This window comes from Leishmania mexicana, chromosome 34 (assembly GCF_000234665.1).
Source record: "Leishmania mexicana MHOM/GT/2001/U1103 complete genome, chromosome 34".
NCBI classification, from domain to species: Eukaryota; Euglenozoa; class Kinetoplastea; order Trypanosomatida; family Trypanosomatidae; genus Leishmania; species Leishmania mexicana.
This window is the reverse complement of record NC_018338.1, coordinates 378,584-394,805: the sequence shown is the minus strand read 5'-3', so window position 1 is coordinate 394,805 and position 16,222 is coordinate 378,584. Positions and strand designations below refer to the sequence as shown.

Genomic DNA, 16,222 nt, shown 5'->3' with positions numbered 1-16,222 from the left:
ACCCTCCCCCCACTCCACTCTTCCCTCTCACGGGTATGCACACACACTCGCGAGACAGCGAGAAGACAGGGGGCCCGCCCGCGCGTGAGAAGAGGGAAGGGATTACAGACACAGCAAAAAAACAAAAACAAAATGCAAACGACAGGGAAAGAGGGGGAGGGAAGGGGACAGGACAGGAGGGGAGGGGTACAGACGCGTAGAGGCACACACGCGTGTGTGCGACAGAGAGTTGGGAGCAGAGCGGAGCCTACGAAAAGGATGAAGGGAAGAAGGAGAAAGAAAACAACAAAAACAGCGGGGAAGCAACGGAAAGAGAGGCAGAGGAGAGGAAAGCCAATAAAGTAAAGATACCGACACAAAACACGAGCGAAAACAGAAAAAGCGAACAAACGCACGATTCGATCAAGCAACACGCACGCACACATACACACAACTAGGGTGACGTCAAGGACACGCACACGCACACAACGACACACAATCACCTCCCTAGAAGGGTGGGTGGGGCAACAAACAACAAATCAGTCAAGAAAAGGGGAGAGGGTGAGGGGGAGGGGAGGGGGGAGGGAGGAAGAGGAGGAGAGATGCGATGCGGACATCCTCTCCCTTCTTTTACTCTGTTTGCCTTTGTCTTTTGGATATTTTTTTTCTCTTCTCGTCCAAACTGGGGTGCCTTAGGGCTCCATCACCATCGCCGGAATGTCCGAGTTGCTGGGGAGCTCAGCTGCCGTGCAACGCGCCACCGAGCGGTACACCGAGCTAGCCGAGGACTCACTGTGGCCGTACATGGCCTCCTCACCGCTGTAGGTGCTGGCGGAGGCGACCGTTTCGAACTGCTTGCCGCACTGCTGGTGCGGGTACGGCAGGTATTGCTGCGTCACCAAGCTCGGCACAAGCGGCATCATCATATCCGAAGACGGGAAGTAGTAGTCCTCCTGAGCAGGTGCCGGCTCCTCCTCGTACCAGCAGCCCTCTTCGACCACATCATGGTAGACTGGGAACAGGCGCGCCACGGCGGGGATCAGGTCGAAGACGTACGGGTTGTGTGTGTAGTACTGCACCACCGCGCTCTGCAGCTGGAACTGCTCCTCATGCTGCTGCTGCTGCTGTTGCTGTGGCTGAGGGATAGACACGGACTCCTGCTGGGGATGCAGGCGCACATTGTGGTGGCGATGGCGGTTGTGGTACACCTCGTTGCTCTCCACATTCTCCTCGATCTCGTACGCGTTGCGGTGGGACACGGGGCGTACGGTGTGGTTGTGGGTGTGGCTGTGATTGTGGCTGTGGCTGTGGTCATGATTGTTGTGCTCGCGGGCGGCGGCAAACGCGGCGCGGCGCTTCGCTTGGTTCTGTTGGCGCTGGAAGTCCTTGATTGCCTCCTCAGTGACGAGACCGTCGCGGATGTTGTCGTCGCTGGTGCGTAGTTCGTCCTCACCATGTGCGAACATGCAGCGCACATCGTACGGGCACTCACCCTTCGCCACGTAGTTCTTGCACAGCTTCGTCTTGTAGCGACCAGCAAGAATGTGTTTCTCCTCCTCGTTGTTGTCCCCAGCGGCATGCGAGATGCGCTTGTGTTGCTCTGTGACGGAGCCGGTATTCTTGGACATGGTCACGTGCGGTTGGCTCGTCGCCTTGAGTCTGCTCAGCTTCCCCGTCGTTGAAAGAGCAGGCAAAAAGAGAGGGAGAGGGGGTGGGGTGGGGTGCAAAGTGGGGATGGAGAGGAGGGTGTATGTGCCTGTGTTATGTCGGCGAGTTGAGCTGCGACGCAGGTTTGGGAGTGAGGTAGCGAGGGGTGGGCGGTGGGGTGACAGTTGGGTTGAAGAGAAGAAGGCTTAAAAGAACGAGGACTAGTAGTAGTAGTGAGGATGCTTGCGGTGATTCTTCCAACCTGCAGACGTGTGCGTGTGTGTGGGCATGAGGGGTAAAAAAAATCGGCGTTGGAGTGAGAAGAGGTAAAGGCGTGTCTTGTGAGAGTGATAGTCATTTTGGTCCTGTAGGCGCCATCCCATGGAGCGCAAACGCTTGGCTGCGGCACACACAAAAAAGTGAGGCACAGGAGGAAACGCACGTCGAGCATGAATCATTCGTCGACGGGGTTGCATTGCTCCATTTCGCGTGTCTTGTCGTCGGTTTAACTTTGCACGGGTGCTCAAGTCAACGGAGAGCAATTAAAAGGAAATAAAAAAATAGTGAAGAGGGCAGAGAGCGAGGGAGAAGGAGGGAGGGAGAGATTTACATGCACACCCATGCACACACGTGTACATACAAGAAGAATACAGGCGCACTCGTTTATCACAGGAAAGGACGCAAAGTAGAAGTAAGAGATGGGACACCATCGCTGCGTGTTCGCGTGCGTCTCTGTGTGTGTGCCATCAACAGCTGCAGACTAGATCTCTTACATCGCTCTCGTTACGCCCTTCTCGGTCCACTTTCACATCTCTGCTGCCTCGCGCGCTGTTCTAGATTCTTGTTTTATGCAAGCGCGAATTATTCGGTAGCGTCTCGTAGGCCATCTGCTTGATGACCGCCTCGTGCTGCGGGCACAGTTCCATCAGCTGCGCCTGCGTGAAGATCTCTAGGTCGCGGTAGTCGAAGCCGGGACTCACGATGCAGCTCAAAAGCGAGTAGCCAGCCTGCGCATCCTCACCGTCTGTGGCCACGGAGCTGCCAAAGATGGCCCCACCAGGAACGGTGTACTGCAGCAGTTCACCCCTCTCTATGCGCGCGCCAACTAGGACACGACGGTACACCTGGTACGGCGGCCGCGCATCTGCGCCGTCCGTCTCCGCTTGTGGTGCTGCGGGAGGCTGTGCGGCAATGCGGTCCTCGTCTTGCGAATCCTTCAGAATGAAATGCAGCTCCAGCGGGTCGCCGGCGTGGTACATCCACGTCTCGTCCGAGCAGAGGCGGTGCAGGTGGGAGGGACTCTCCGGGGTGCAGAGAAAGTAAATGCTCGTGTAGGCGTGGCGGCGGTTGCCCTCCTCGTTGTCCACCTGGTGCGCGCTGCGCACCACCTCGGAAAAGTAGCCACCCTCCGGGTGCGGCATCAGTTGCAGGTGTTTAATCCAAAACTCCGCCGTATTCGGCGGTGGCACGGCTTCCGTGGAGGTCATTGATGAAGCCAGAGTGTGAAGCGTGAGGGGAAAGTGATGATGCTGGTGGCCAGTGAGATATGCAGGCTGCGCTGGGATCCGTGTTCCCTACCTTTCAAGTGGCTGGGTCTTTACATGAGAAAAAAGTGTGTCAATGAAATCGATGTGGGTGAGAAGGGCTAGCCAAGAGTCATTCAGCCCAGTGGAAGGATAACGAGGCCAGTGGCTCGGTCATCCAGTGCACGTTAGACACCACACAGACACAAATAGAGAAAGGAAAAGGAGGAGACGGGCAGAGAGATGACGGTAGGCGACAACGCAGTGCAAGGCTACGAAAGAGTGGGAGATGCACCTGAAGAGAGGACAAGAGTACGCACTGACGCACCAGCACACATCTAAGACAGCGTAGAAGGGAAGACGGCGTGAGGCGTGCGTCAGCCACACACACACACACACCAGCACACCGCGCACATAGAGGGAGAAGAGACATAGCTGTCGTTATGAGGGCACCGTGGGTTTTGGGTGGAATGGGGGGGGGAGGCCGTGCCGGCAAACATGCTGAATCGAAGATGGGCGCAATAACAGCAGACGAGAGGACAGAGCATGAAAGGTGCACGCAGGGCACGCACACGCTCCCACACGCGCACCCGCGATGTGTACAAAGGCGAACATACGAGAAAGGGGGGAGGAGGAGGGTACAACTTAAAGAAATCCCCCAAAATTGAAGACATGACATAATAATAGAACAAAAAAAAAATGAGTCGAATCCGTGACACAACATAAGCCGACAGACAGGACGAAGTCGAAGCCAAACAAACGACGGGGAACATTACTCACCCGCATAGCCACCATGGCAGACATACACCGACACACGCGTACGTCTGGAACAAAGAAGGGGGTGGGAGGGGTGGGCGTAGCTAAAGAAACAAACAAACATTTATGTAGTCAAACATAAGAGCAAGAGAGATACAGACAGACACGCATACTGAGGGGGACTGCAGAGTCAGTAAAGTTCTGCGGCCGAATTCGAGGGGAAGAAAAGCGAAACGCACGGAAGGAACACACGGAGAGGCATACATGGCGCAGCCACCGTTACATATATATATATATATTCCTGCAAGAGAAAAGCCCTTGTGCCAGCCACTCATCGAGCTGCACACAACCCCCCGCGTGCGTACGCGAATACCCCGCCCACACACGTACACACACAGAAAGAAAAGGAGAACATAGATTCTAGTATCATCTTGTCAGACACCGTAGTAGACCCTTGCTTAGCCATCTTGTTCGGTAGAGATGGAGGGGGTAGGAAAAACGAAAAGGCAGCCGTAGTAGGCATCGTAATAGGAAGAGGTGCAGCTGTAGAACGCCGCCTCGAACAGAGGGAGCGCGAAATAAATGAACAAGGAACGAACATACACCACAAAAGCGGAATGCAGACGGCGGCCCACACCTGAGAGTGTGTGGGTGAGGAGGAAGAGGAGGAGGGGGGAGGGCGAGTGAGGGCGCAGCCGCCACCTACTTGTGACATGTAGGGGAAAGGAAGGGAAAAAGAAACAAAGCCAACCGGCCAAGAAAAGAAACGGAGGTGCACGATGGCTATGGCGCTACTGAGAGAAAAAGGGAACGACACGATCTGAGAACGGGACGCAAGGCGGTGGTGGTGATGGTGGTGATGGTGGGGGGGACGATTTTGTTTCTCCCCCACCCCTCCCCTACTCTTACCTCTCGCTCGCTCTATCTCTATCGCGCGTGCACAGTTTTACGCTGTTGGTACCATCAGTTTGTGGGCCCATTTTTTCTTCCCTTCCGGCCCCTCGTTTTACATGCAAAGGGGTACTTCCCTTTCCTTCGTCCGCGTGAGGGAGAAAGCGTGGGGGAGGGGGAGAGAGGAAGACGAAAACCGGGGGGGGGGGCACTAGCAAGTCAGTCCATTCGCCTCGAACGATCCGACTGCTGGTGCGGTGTGTGCGATCGTGCCGCCTAAACCAGGCCCATACACCGGCAGGAGTAGAGCGCGCCTTTCGCACAGGAGCATCGAGGTGCGTATGTGCTATGCTTCTGTGCACGGACGAGGGCGCGGAGCAACCCGTCCTCCTCCAGCTCCCTGTCTCAGCGGGTGGGGGGATGCAGGGTTTATCGAATGGAATGCGGAACTTCCTCTGAGGACGCGGACAGTGGACATCACAAGAAGAGACCAGAAAGTCACTGCAGCCCTTTATCCAAGTGAATGAAAACTAGAAGGGGCACTGAGGTGGAGAGCGAGCATCTCACTTTGGTTGAACAAGGAATGCCCAACCATCCCCCGATCTCGTCGCACCGCTACACCCCGAGAGCAGCGTACAAAGGATGCATACAAAATAAGCACTCAGCTGTCCGCACACACACGCGCATACAAAGACAACCGCTCCGCAGGGACAGGTGCACGCTGACTCGCTGGCTTCGGAGGGAAGAGAAAAATGCAAGGTGGAGGGAGGGCGAGAGTTGGTTGGCAGCATTCCCTGTCCAAGACACCCCTGCATCGTATGCGTATATAGATTAAAAAAACAGACAAACAACAACAAAACGATACCCTCACGTTCAGAGTATGGTGAGACACCGCCTCGCCCTTGCCTTCTCTCTTGACTCCTCGTTTTCTTTTGATCTTTATTTACGGCCCCACTTCACCTGGCTGTGCGCCTAGGTTCACACACATGCACCTCGCGAAGGTATTCGTTTCACGCGCATGAGCTTGATTGGCGGTTCCGCTGTCGACGGATACGCACTCACATAAACGTGTAGGCAGACACCATACACGTAAACGGGAGAGAGAGAGTCAGCATGCATACCGGGCCCATAGGGAGCGTAGAGGGGAGTGAAAGGGCAAGGAGAAGAGACAGATGCGACAGTCCACGTGACAACCTCTCCCCCCAAAGCCGAAACGAGCAGCATCGCAGAGCTCGTAGCAGAGAGGAAAACAAAGGAACACACGTCGGCGAATAAGATGGACTGTAGAAGGCGAGAGAGAGAGTGAGGGAGACACTTGCGGACACATCGGCGGCTGGTTGAGGGTGGTGGTGGGAGAGAGGAAAGACGGAACACGTTTGTACAATGCGATGAAAAGAGCCAAAACACACCAGCAACAACAATGAGGAAAAATAATAATAAAACAGAACACACGTGAGGAGGTTCGTTCTGAAGTCGTTGGTGCTGGCGCACATACACTTCCCCAGTTCGACTCTCGCTCACATACACGCACGCACTGTGCTTGCCCGTTTTCCCCCTTTTTTTCTCTTATCCATGACTTGCTTAGCGATGCTGCATGCGTTGCGCTTGCAGTGCGGCGATAGTGGCAGTGAGAGCGGTCATCGTAGAAGTCGTCGTCCTTGTGTTCTTTGACAACGGCTAGAAGGGAACAGTAACAGTTTGATTCTAACAAAAAAGAAAGACCACTCCTCCCTCCTCCACACACAGAGAGAAAAAGAGGAGAGGGGCAGAACAACAAAAAAAACCAAAGAGGGGGGAAGGGGGTGGGGGAGAAAATAGGCCCCGCCCCGCCCCTCCCCTCAGCGTATGGGCCATCCCACACGTGTGTAAGAGAAACGAACCGCAAGGTAGGGGCGCGGTAAAGTGGAACAGAGCAAGAAAACAGAGAACTAATTAAGATGTGATCACACAAGAGGGACCAACAAGACGAAGGCAAAGAAAAAAAAGAACAGAATAAAGTCCATGGACACACATACGCACGCACACACACGCGCACGCACACGCACACAAAAGGAGGGTCATAAAGGAGTGTCCAACGTGCGCGGGGTGGAAAGGTGAAGCGACGGGGTAGGGGTAAGGCGAACGGATAGTACTTCAAGCAAGAAAAAAAAGAGGCAAGACGGAGATCAGCCAGCCGACCTCGGAAACCGCTTCCTCTCCTGCAGACGGCGTTGTTGTACTTCTCAACCTCTCTCTGTCGCTCCAAAGAAAAAAAGTACACAGACGAAGAAAAAGAAGGGTGGTGGTGGTGGGGGAGGGGACAAAAGACACAGACAGATGTACACATACATACTCCTTAGCGCCACCACCCTCCTCCTCCAGGGGGGGGGGAATAAAGTAACCGAGCGCTCACACACACATACTATGTATTTTGTACGCGACACATCGCTCCTCCACATACTCCGTGTGGCACGGGAAAAGAGGGGTGGGGAAGTGGAGAAAGCCTGACAATATCTAGAGGGTCTTCTCTCCCCCGAGAAACAAAATGCCCGTGCTGACAGAACCCGTACAGACACTAGACAGTAAAACAGGAGACGGGAGTACGCAAGCCGGCAAGATACACACACACACGCCCTCAATACGTGCAAGGGGAAGTCGAGGTGCGCGGGGGTGGGTGAGCGGAAAGAGGAGGAGGAGGGCAGAGCCTGGGCAGGGAGCGAGAGAAAGCGAGCTTGCTTATTGTAAACACAGCGTCGTCGACAACAGCAAAGTGCCGCAGGGATGAAGACAGAAGAGGGAGAGTGACAGAAAATTAGTCGGGGAAGACACGTTCGCAAAGGCTTGTACACCCGCCATGGCTGTGGAGCGAGAGAGAAAAAAAAGGTGCGAGGGAGGGAGGGATGTGGTAGAGATGTAAGATGAAAGATACTGCAGAGAACAAAATAGGAGAGGACGGAATTAGGAAGATATCGAGTTAACGCGCAGAGCGGAACAGCTATGCTGAGGGCCGGGGGGGGGGAACATGCGAGGCAAAGAAGGTGAAAGGAGCGGGGGAAAAAATCAGATGCCTTGTCACCACAACCAAGTACATGCACACTCGCAGAGAAGCAAGTGTACGTGCACCCAGTCACGCATAGCAGGATACATGAAAGGGTGGGGGGCATCTCACATGGACGATCCCGTTCACACACACACACACACACGCGAAATAAAGGGGCCAAATCCATAAAAGGAGGCCTGAACGCCACATGAGAGAATCGGGGGTGGGGTGGGTGGGGCGGAATCGAACAAGAAAAACAAAAAAAACAGAAAAAAGGCAAGCGAAGGAAAGATCAACCACAAGAAGCGAACAAGGCCGAAGCGACACACATAAACAAACAAAAAGAAGAAAGGAGTACGCGCTCACACGCCGGTACGCCCGCCCGCTGCACTCCGTCCCTCCCACAGTCAAAGGGACGCAGGCGCAGGACCAGCAAATGCCGAAAAAAAAAGTGATGCTTGTGTGTGCTTGTCTATCTGAGCGTGTCTCAGAGGGAAGACAGGAGCAGCCACCTAGTGTGTTACGAGGGAGGGAGAGAGGGAGGGAGGAGGGTCACATTCTTCATCCACGGGCGCACGTACATAGACACATAGAGAGACGACGAAAAAAAACGTAAAGGGGAAAAGGACCGGGATACAGGCAAAATCGGGGTACGTATGGCGATGCTCCAGTGCATATCTGCGTCTCCGTATGTGTTTCTCTGTGCTTGTGCGTACAAGGAAGGGGAGCGGTAGCCGCAACAGCCATCCGTTCGCCAAGAGATCATCCACAACAAGAGGAAGAAAACATCGTAAGGCTAGCAAACCGCGACAACGCACACAACAAACGGAGGCGAGGCGCCAACAGGGGAACGTATGTGAACGCTTGCTTGGGAAACGAGGAGAGAGGACGTTCTTTTTCGTGAGAGTTGCGGGAGGAGGAAGAAAACATCAGTGGACATGCACGAAAGCAGCGACGCATAGAGAGGAGGGAGGGGGTGGGTGGGGAGCCACTCAGACAGGACATACCCAGATAGGTAGAGACAAATACCCACACAAGTATATACGTATATCCAGAGAGTAGAGGTGCCCGAAGCCCCTCAAAAAAAAGAAAGAAAAGGGGAAACCATATGTACGAGAAGAGGAGAAGGGAGGACGAAATAAAAGGAGAGATGATGATGATGATGAGGTGTGTGCGTGTGGGTGTGTGGGTGGAAGCGAGAGAGAGAGAGGAACCATCGAAGACAACAAATACGCGAGCAAACAAAGACAAACAACTATGAAGAAAGGAAAACACACAAACACACACACGCAAACGGAGCAACAAATGAAAGAACCATACAGGTAATCTCGTCACCCTCGACGCTCTACTTTCCTGTTCCCTGGTGATACTTTCAACACACACGCAGCCGCGATAAACGTGTTTGTGTGCGTGGGGGGAGAGAGGGAGAGAGGGAGGGGGGAGAAAAAGGGCACAACGATACTCAGGTGCGCTCAAAAGCACACATACACACAAAGAGGGCAGCAGACACTTATCTAATTACGAGTGCTATGCGCATCTCTTATGGGCATTTGCGTCTTGGCTGTGTATCCGGCTCGCCGTGAGCGTTGTGCATGTGTGTGTCCTTGTGCGTCCGTGAGCGCTAGAAACGAAATAAAGCACGCTGTGTGGTCCTCCCGCGAGAGATGTGCACGCGTACATACCTGCCGGACCAGAGAGTGGAAAAGGAAATGACCAGGAAAGAAAGTACGACTTATGTATGAAGAACAGATGCCCAGTGGTACCGATCGGGTGACGGCGTGCTTCCGGTGACTTTATCTTCGCCTTCTTGCTTCACTTCACTGCGAGGTTTCCGGTATCACTGAAAATGGCTAGGAGAGAAAATGCATCGGCGGGGGGGGTGAGGAGGGGGCAGAGCGTGTGGGGTATGGGGAGTAGAAAAAACGAGGGGGTGAGCTTGGAGGGAGGTCTCACCCTCCTGCGCTCCAGTGCGACCAGTTTTGCCTGCGTGCCCCGCTGTTCTTCACTAGTAAGGTTGGCCATGTATGCCGCATACACGCGTGTATAAAGGGGGCAAATGAAGGGGTGGAGGGGGTGGGGGTGAACTGGAATACCCCCACGCCCTCAAAAAGAGATGGGGATGCGCGCACAAGAACAAAAAATAAAGGACGAGAGAAGCGAGGAGAAGTCCAATCGGGAACAGAAAGTGGAAAAATAAAAGTAACGGCGACAGAGTCGAATGGCTTCCCCCATCTGTGCACACACACACACACGCACGCACGCACATGCGTGCACGCGCGAGGGGAGAGGGCGAGAGAGGTCCTTACCTTCTTGTTTCTGGAACCGTAAGCAGATACATGTGTATGTGTATGTGCGTGGGTCTCTCTCTGTGTCCGAATGGACTTTGGAAGAGCAAGAGAGCGAGGACGCACGAAACAAACAGAGGACAACACCACCAACAACAAAAGGCGCTCGGCATCCAGTGCGACACGGCACAGATGGCACCAACGAGAAGGGGAGAGGACAACATTTTTCTTAATCGGGGAAAGCAAGACAAGCGCACACAAATAAAACACACATAAACGGGGTAAAGGTGGAAGGAAGAGAGAGAGCAGCGTCGAAGGGTCAAACAACAACAACGGTTTGAATTTGGTTGATGAGTGGAAGACGAGGAGAAGGGGGGGGGCAGAGGGACATGTACAGAAGCGTCGACTCGTCAGCAGATGCACTTCCGCACAATCGAACGCACACGCCAACGCTTCCACACACCCACGCACACACACACACACAAAAAAAACTGTGTAGCGTGTATGTGATGTAGTGTGGTGCACAGAGCGCAAAGGTCTCGCAAGAAAGGGAATGCAAACAAACAAAAAAGATCTGGCGGGGGAGGGGTCAACGCAGCAGTCAGAGCAACAAGGAGGTGAGGGAAATAAAAGGCGCACGTGCGTCCATGGTGACTGTCAATGGAAATAGAGCAACGTAGTGTATCTGGGGTGGGGTGGGGTTTGAAGAAAACAGCGGCTGCGCTTGCCTGGCGGAAGCACAGTGAGTTAGGGAGCAAGAGAGAAAACAAGATTAGAAAGGCAAAACAAAAAATGCATACACCCCCGCTCCACAGAAAAGTCGGGAGAAACAACGTGACGTACATGAGCAGGGAATGCACAGGATGGAATAGACAGCATAAACCAAAAAAGACACAAACACACAGCAACCCTGGCGAAAGGGAGCCAGAGGGGGAAGGCCTCCCTCTGCCCTGTGCCCTCTGCCTTCCTCCACCTCCTGCCCATTCTAAGCGTGCACGACGGCCCACACTTGCGCTTGTCTGTGAGGCACATCTGAAATAACAGAGAGAGGGGAAAGAGTGAGGGCAGGGGTAAGGCGAGGAGCACACATACACACACACACAGACACACACATATATATATATATATACGCTAGGGAGAAGATCAGAAAGAGGACGTGGTAATAGAAGAGGCAAGAGAGAGGGAGAGGGAGAGGGAGAGGGAGAGACAGATGAAGGTACGGTGTGTTGGGCTGATAGTAAATAAAGGTGGCGGCGAGGAAAGAATAAGGATAGGGAGGAGAGAGGAGGTATGTATGTGTGTGGGTAGATAGATACACGAAGCCGTAAACACGTAAGTGAGACCGCGAGGAAACGGAGGACAGGGCACGCTTATGCACCACCAGCGTCGCCATAAAGAAAAAGTGGACTCAGCGTTATAGAGACCACGTACAAACCAATAATACTGAAAAGAAAAGGGCCACACGCAGAACAACGGCAACCAACGCGAAGAAGACAAAGACGCACACACACACACGCACACCAAAGGAAAGTCCCAAACCAAACGAAGGTGCTAATATCGACACCCACATGAGTGTAAGGAAACAAGGAGAGAGAAGAAGCACAAAACAACGACCGTGCGGGGAGAGAGGGAGGTGGAGAAGATAGCACATGGAACCAAACACTCACCACTAACCTCCCCACGCATGTAAACGAAATCAACAAACAAACAAACGATGGAAGACGTGCGCGCACACAGGTAAATGTATTTATACACAGACCTGTACAATGGAAGAAAACGAAAAAGGGGACAATATAGTTTTTCTTTTTTTCTTTTTTTTTCGTGTAGACAGCGGTTGCAAAAAGCGGGTGTGTGGGGTGTGTGTGATGGAGATAGGGGGGTATAAGAGACACGAAAGATCAATGAGGACAACGGAGGAAACAAGAGCACTAGCGGAAACTACGTGGATACAAAACAGTGAGCAAGCAAGTGTGTGTGTGTGTGTGTGTGTGTGTGTGTGTGTGTGGGTGGGTGGGTGGGTGGGAAACAGCTGCGGAGAACCGAGGAGAGGGAAATTGCACAAGAAAGACGTTCTTTATCTTCCGTGTTGTGCCTTTTATTTCCTTCTGTCGTTTTCTTTCCTCTTCGTGCGCAGGCACGTGTTTATCCGCAGGGCCCTCCCCCGCCGCTCGACACACCCCCTGCTGCCACAGACTAACGGCGCCGCGTCCCACCTGTCGCGGCACATGCGCGCAGGCCGTCCAGCCACGCCCTCCAGACAGCAACGCGGCCCCCGAAACAGGCCCCAAGGTCCACTCGTGCGATCGCTGTGCAAACGCGCGGCCAAGCACAGCCAGCATGGTGATCCGCATCCAAGCAAAGCATGCAGAGGTCAGCGGAGCACGAGCGATGCACGGAAACGGCGCGAAGAGATCCGTGTAAATCAGCCGCACAGCGCCTGTGTGCAAAACATGCGGCATCTCCGTACGTCCGACCGGGTGGGCTGATGCGGCGTCGATGCCGGAGGCGTGATGACAGCACCCCGAGTTGCACCATCGAGTCCTCCAGACCCAAATGTGGCGGGTCTCCGGAGCAGACTATGGAATGCTGCGGCTGGCCAACTGTCTCCTTGAGCTCATCCGGCATGCGCCTGGACAACACCCTGTTACATGCACGCCCCACCCCACCGCTTTCTGGCCTCGAGCAGGACCCTGAGCGCGTCCCGCCTGAATCAGAGCGTGCAACGCAACCAGGTTCATCTCACGCCCATCACACAGCACGTAGCCGAGGAAAGAGCGATGAAGGTCATGAAGAGCCCGCTGGGTACGTGGGCCGATTTAGCGGCAGATGGCTTCGTCCGAGAGGACCAGAACGTAGCCGTGGCACAGCAGAGGCATGTGAGCGGTGGTTGTGTATGCGTGTATACTTTTCCTGTCTTCTTCGAGGTGTTGGGATGGCAACGCTGGCAAGAAAAAAAAATATGTCTATTCTTCCGCCGCATCTTCGTTATTACATCTTCTCTGCATTAAAAGCTGTGCGCGTGTGTGTGTTGCCCACCTTTTCCTGCCAGCCCTGTGAAACGTTGCCTCTGCCCCCTTTCCGTAACATTGCAGCTGTTTTTATTTTTATTTTCTCTCGCACCGATGAGATGGAAGACTTCATGTTGGTTATGGCGATCAAGCTGCGCGAATTAAATGAAGAAAGGGGAGGACAGAGGGGCGGCAAGTCCGTACGTAGAGAGGGGAGGAGGAGGAGGAGGAGGAGGAGGTGTGCGTGTGTGTGTGACACAGGCGTACAGAAGAACGAGAACGACAAAGGCAAGAAAAAAAATGAGAACAGTCAAGCACTCGAGCGCACAGCAGAGTAACAGAAACGGTGAAGGGAAGTACAATAAGGAAGAAGAGGGCGTCCGCAACGAGAAGCGCACCGAAACACTCGCCTACCCGCACAATACGGAGACACAGACGTGAGGGCTGCGTGTCAAGGAAGCAAAGACAGCAAGAAACAAACAAACAAACAAAATTGAAGAAATAGATAAACAGAAAATAAACATTCATGTGAAAACAAAAACAAGAACAGAAACAAAAAAGTCAGCACGCGTGAGAGAAAAGGGGACGGGAAGGGGAGAATGACCACCTGCCTACTATTCCTCCTCTTACGCGCTTGCCCCATTCCGCACTTCCGCGTGTCTGTCGAGTGCATGTGCCTCTTCGTGGTCTTGCTTCTCTTTTTTCCCTTGTGTGAGCCCCGAGCGATTTCGCAGTCACATAAAGCGAGCCGCCAAAACATCGTTGAAAAGTCCAGCGGTGCCACTTGCGTAGCCAGCGGGGTACGCGGGCACCGCAACGTTGCCGCCGTTCGCGGTCATGTTGTTGTAGGAGGGAGCCTCGATGAAATAGATCGGTTGCTGCTGGTGCTGCTGCAACTGGAGGACACCCGGCGCGCCAGCCGGCATCGCGAACAGCATCGACCGCTGCTGATAATGCGAAGGGAGAGCGTGGAGAGACTGCGGGGCGGCCGCCAGCGGCGAGCTCGACGGCACCATAGCAAAGGTGGAGCCGGCAGGGACCCCATTCATTGTGGAGATGAGAAGGGGCTGCTGGCCAACGAGGGCAAACTGCTGTTGATGTGTTTGGTACTGCTGAGCGTTCTGCGGCTGCAAAGCCTGGAACTGCGCCATCGAGTTCGACGCACCGTTGATCGCCATTACGGCCGGAGGCGCCAGAGAGGTGGCGGTGAGGAAATGTACATTCGATGCGTGGTGGTGCGTTGTGGCAGACAAGAGGGGAGGGGGCTGAGTGGGCGACACGTTTCGGGCAACGGGCATCGTTGGCCCCTTGCTGCCGTTGCCCATCTGCGGGCCTCGATGGCCGTGAGCGTGGGAAGGGCCACCGATGCTGTTGCTTCCCGCCGCAGCCTTGGCGCTCGCCTCCGCCACAGCCAGCTCGTATTCTTCCACAAGCTGCTGCACGTTGCGCTCGATGTGCTCCCGCACGAGCTGCGAGGCCGTCGGGCCGCCGTCCTCGGAGTTCCCGCCGTTCCCACCATTCTTTTGTACCGTGTAAAGAGCGAACTCGCGATCACCGTGGGCAAATACGCACCGGTGTTGGTACGGGCACCATCCAGACTGATCAAAGTGCCGGCATCGCTTCGTCTTGTAGTGCGAGGCTGCGTTGCTGATCGGCCCGGAACCGGCAACCGGTGCCGCTACCGTCGTTGGTGTGTTCGTGCTGGAGTTGCTGGCGCTGCCGTTGCTGCTCTTGAAGGCGCTGTTGCTGGGCGCCGCGCCGAAAGGAGAGGCAGGGGCAGGCTTAAAGGACTCTTGATTCGAGAGCGACTGCCACGAGTCCACTTCCGGATAGCCGATCGACGCGATGGTGGCGCAGCCAGGCGAGCGTTCGTTGGCGCCAAACTGCGAGTTCTGCTGCCCTGTGAAGGGCGTGATAGCGACCCAGGTGGCTTGTGTGAGGCTATCGCGTCGGCTGTCCTCGGAGCTCGTCGCCGCGTGGGCCTGCTCGTGCAGGGATCCACTTAGAAGGGGTGGCGTGTTCATGGGGAGGGACAGGGTCGCGCAGCTGTTGCTGACGGGTGAGTGGGCCAAGTTGCCGACGACGTCCCAGACAATCTTCTCGACCACAGCAAGTCCGTAGGCGTCCGTGACGTTGGACGAGAAACCTTCGAAGGGGAAGTCTTCACAGGGTTCTTGCGGCGCCGAATGCGTGGGGGTGAGGCCACTAGCGGCGTGCTGAGTGCTATGCCCGCTCGTTTTCACGCAGAATGCGTTGAAGGCGATCGAGGGGGAGGGGGGAGGGGAGGGTGTCGCTAGCGAGGTTGCTTGAAACTTGGCGGTGCCAGAATGGGCTGCGACCGTCGAGTGAGCGCTGCGCTAGTGTAGCTGATGAAAGGAAATCGAGAGCAGGCGAAGAAGGACCCGACAGGCGTCGTCTGACAGAAACACCCCAAAGTAGAGGGAGAGGAAGAAGCAAGAAATTCGGAAAAACAAACAAACAAAACTGCCCGAGGACAAAACGAGAAAGAGGAGGTCAGGGGATGGGGAAGGAGTGTACCTTTCCGTCGTATTGCTTGTGCGTATAACGAGTGTTCCCCCCCCCTTAGAATGTTTTTTTTTTTATCATGCAGTAATCCGTTCTTGGTTATTATACACTTTTCGTTGCGTATAAGTGCGAGCCGCCTGTCCACGCCTGTGAAGGTCAGAGGCAGGAAAAGAGAGAGAACGGCAAACACACACACACACACACACACGCCAAAACACAAAGGGAGAAGGGGAGGAGGCACAAACCCCCGCGACCGACACGCAAACAGACACGAAGAGAAGAGGGCGAAGAAACAACAACAACGGGGAAAGATGAAAAACAGGCCGAATAAACAACGTAAACAAAACAAAAAGGAGAGAGGAGACCTGCGGTTAGCAGACGGGAGAAGACCCACGAAACGAAATACGGAGAAGAGAAAAAAATGACGCTGTTTCGACAATTTTTTATTGGCGTTGTACACTGCCCGCTTCTCTCTGTGTGTGTGTGGGTGTGTTTATAGCGTTTATTTAGCCGTTCTTCGCCTGCACACACACGCACACGCACAACTGCGTCGGATGCGGGAGAGTTCCACAGAGAGAAAAAAAACAG

At 54.4% G+C, this 16,222-nt stretch overlaps 3 protein-coding genes across 3 annotated transcripts; all 3 read right to left on the bottom strand.

Moving 5' to 3' along the window:
- Positions 1-671: 671 nt before the first annotated feature.
- LMXM_34_1040 (conserved hypothetical protein) lies at positions 672-1,607 on the bottom strand (the record flags this gene model as incomplete). Its single annotated transcript, XM_003879052.1, has 1 exon — positions 672-1,607. The coding sequence occupies one exon, from the start codon at positions 1,605-1,607 to the stop codon at positions 672-674; it is 936 nt and encodes a 311-aa protein (XP_003879101.1).
- An 852-nt stretch (positions 1,608-2,459) lies between these two features.
- LMXM_34_1030 (hypothetical protein, unknown function) lies at positions 2,460-3,113 on the bottom strand (the record flags this gene model as incomplete). Its single annotated transcript, XM_003879051.1, has 1 exon — positions 2,460-3,113. One exon carries the CDS (start codon positions 3,111-3,113, stop codon positions 2,460-2,462), a length of 654 nt encoding a protein of 217 aa, XP_003879100.1.
- A 10,729-nt stretch (positions 3,114-13,842) lies between these two features.
- On the bottom strand, positions 13,843-15,132 carry LMXM_34_1020 (hypothetical protein, unknown function; the record flags this gene model as incomplete). The annotated part of the gene is made up of 1 exon (XM_003879050.1): positions 13,843-15,132. One exon carries the CDS (start codon positions 15,130-15,132, stop codon positions 13,843-13,845), a length of 1,290 nt encoding a protein of 429 aa, XP_003879099.1.
- Between the last annotated feature and the right edge of the window lie 1,090 nt (positions 15,133-16,222).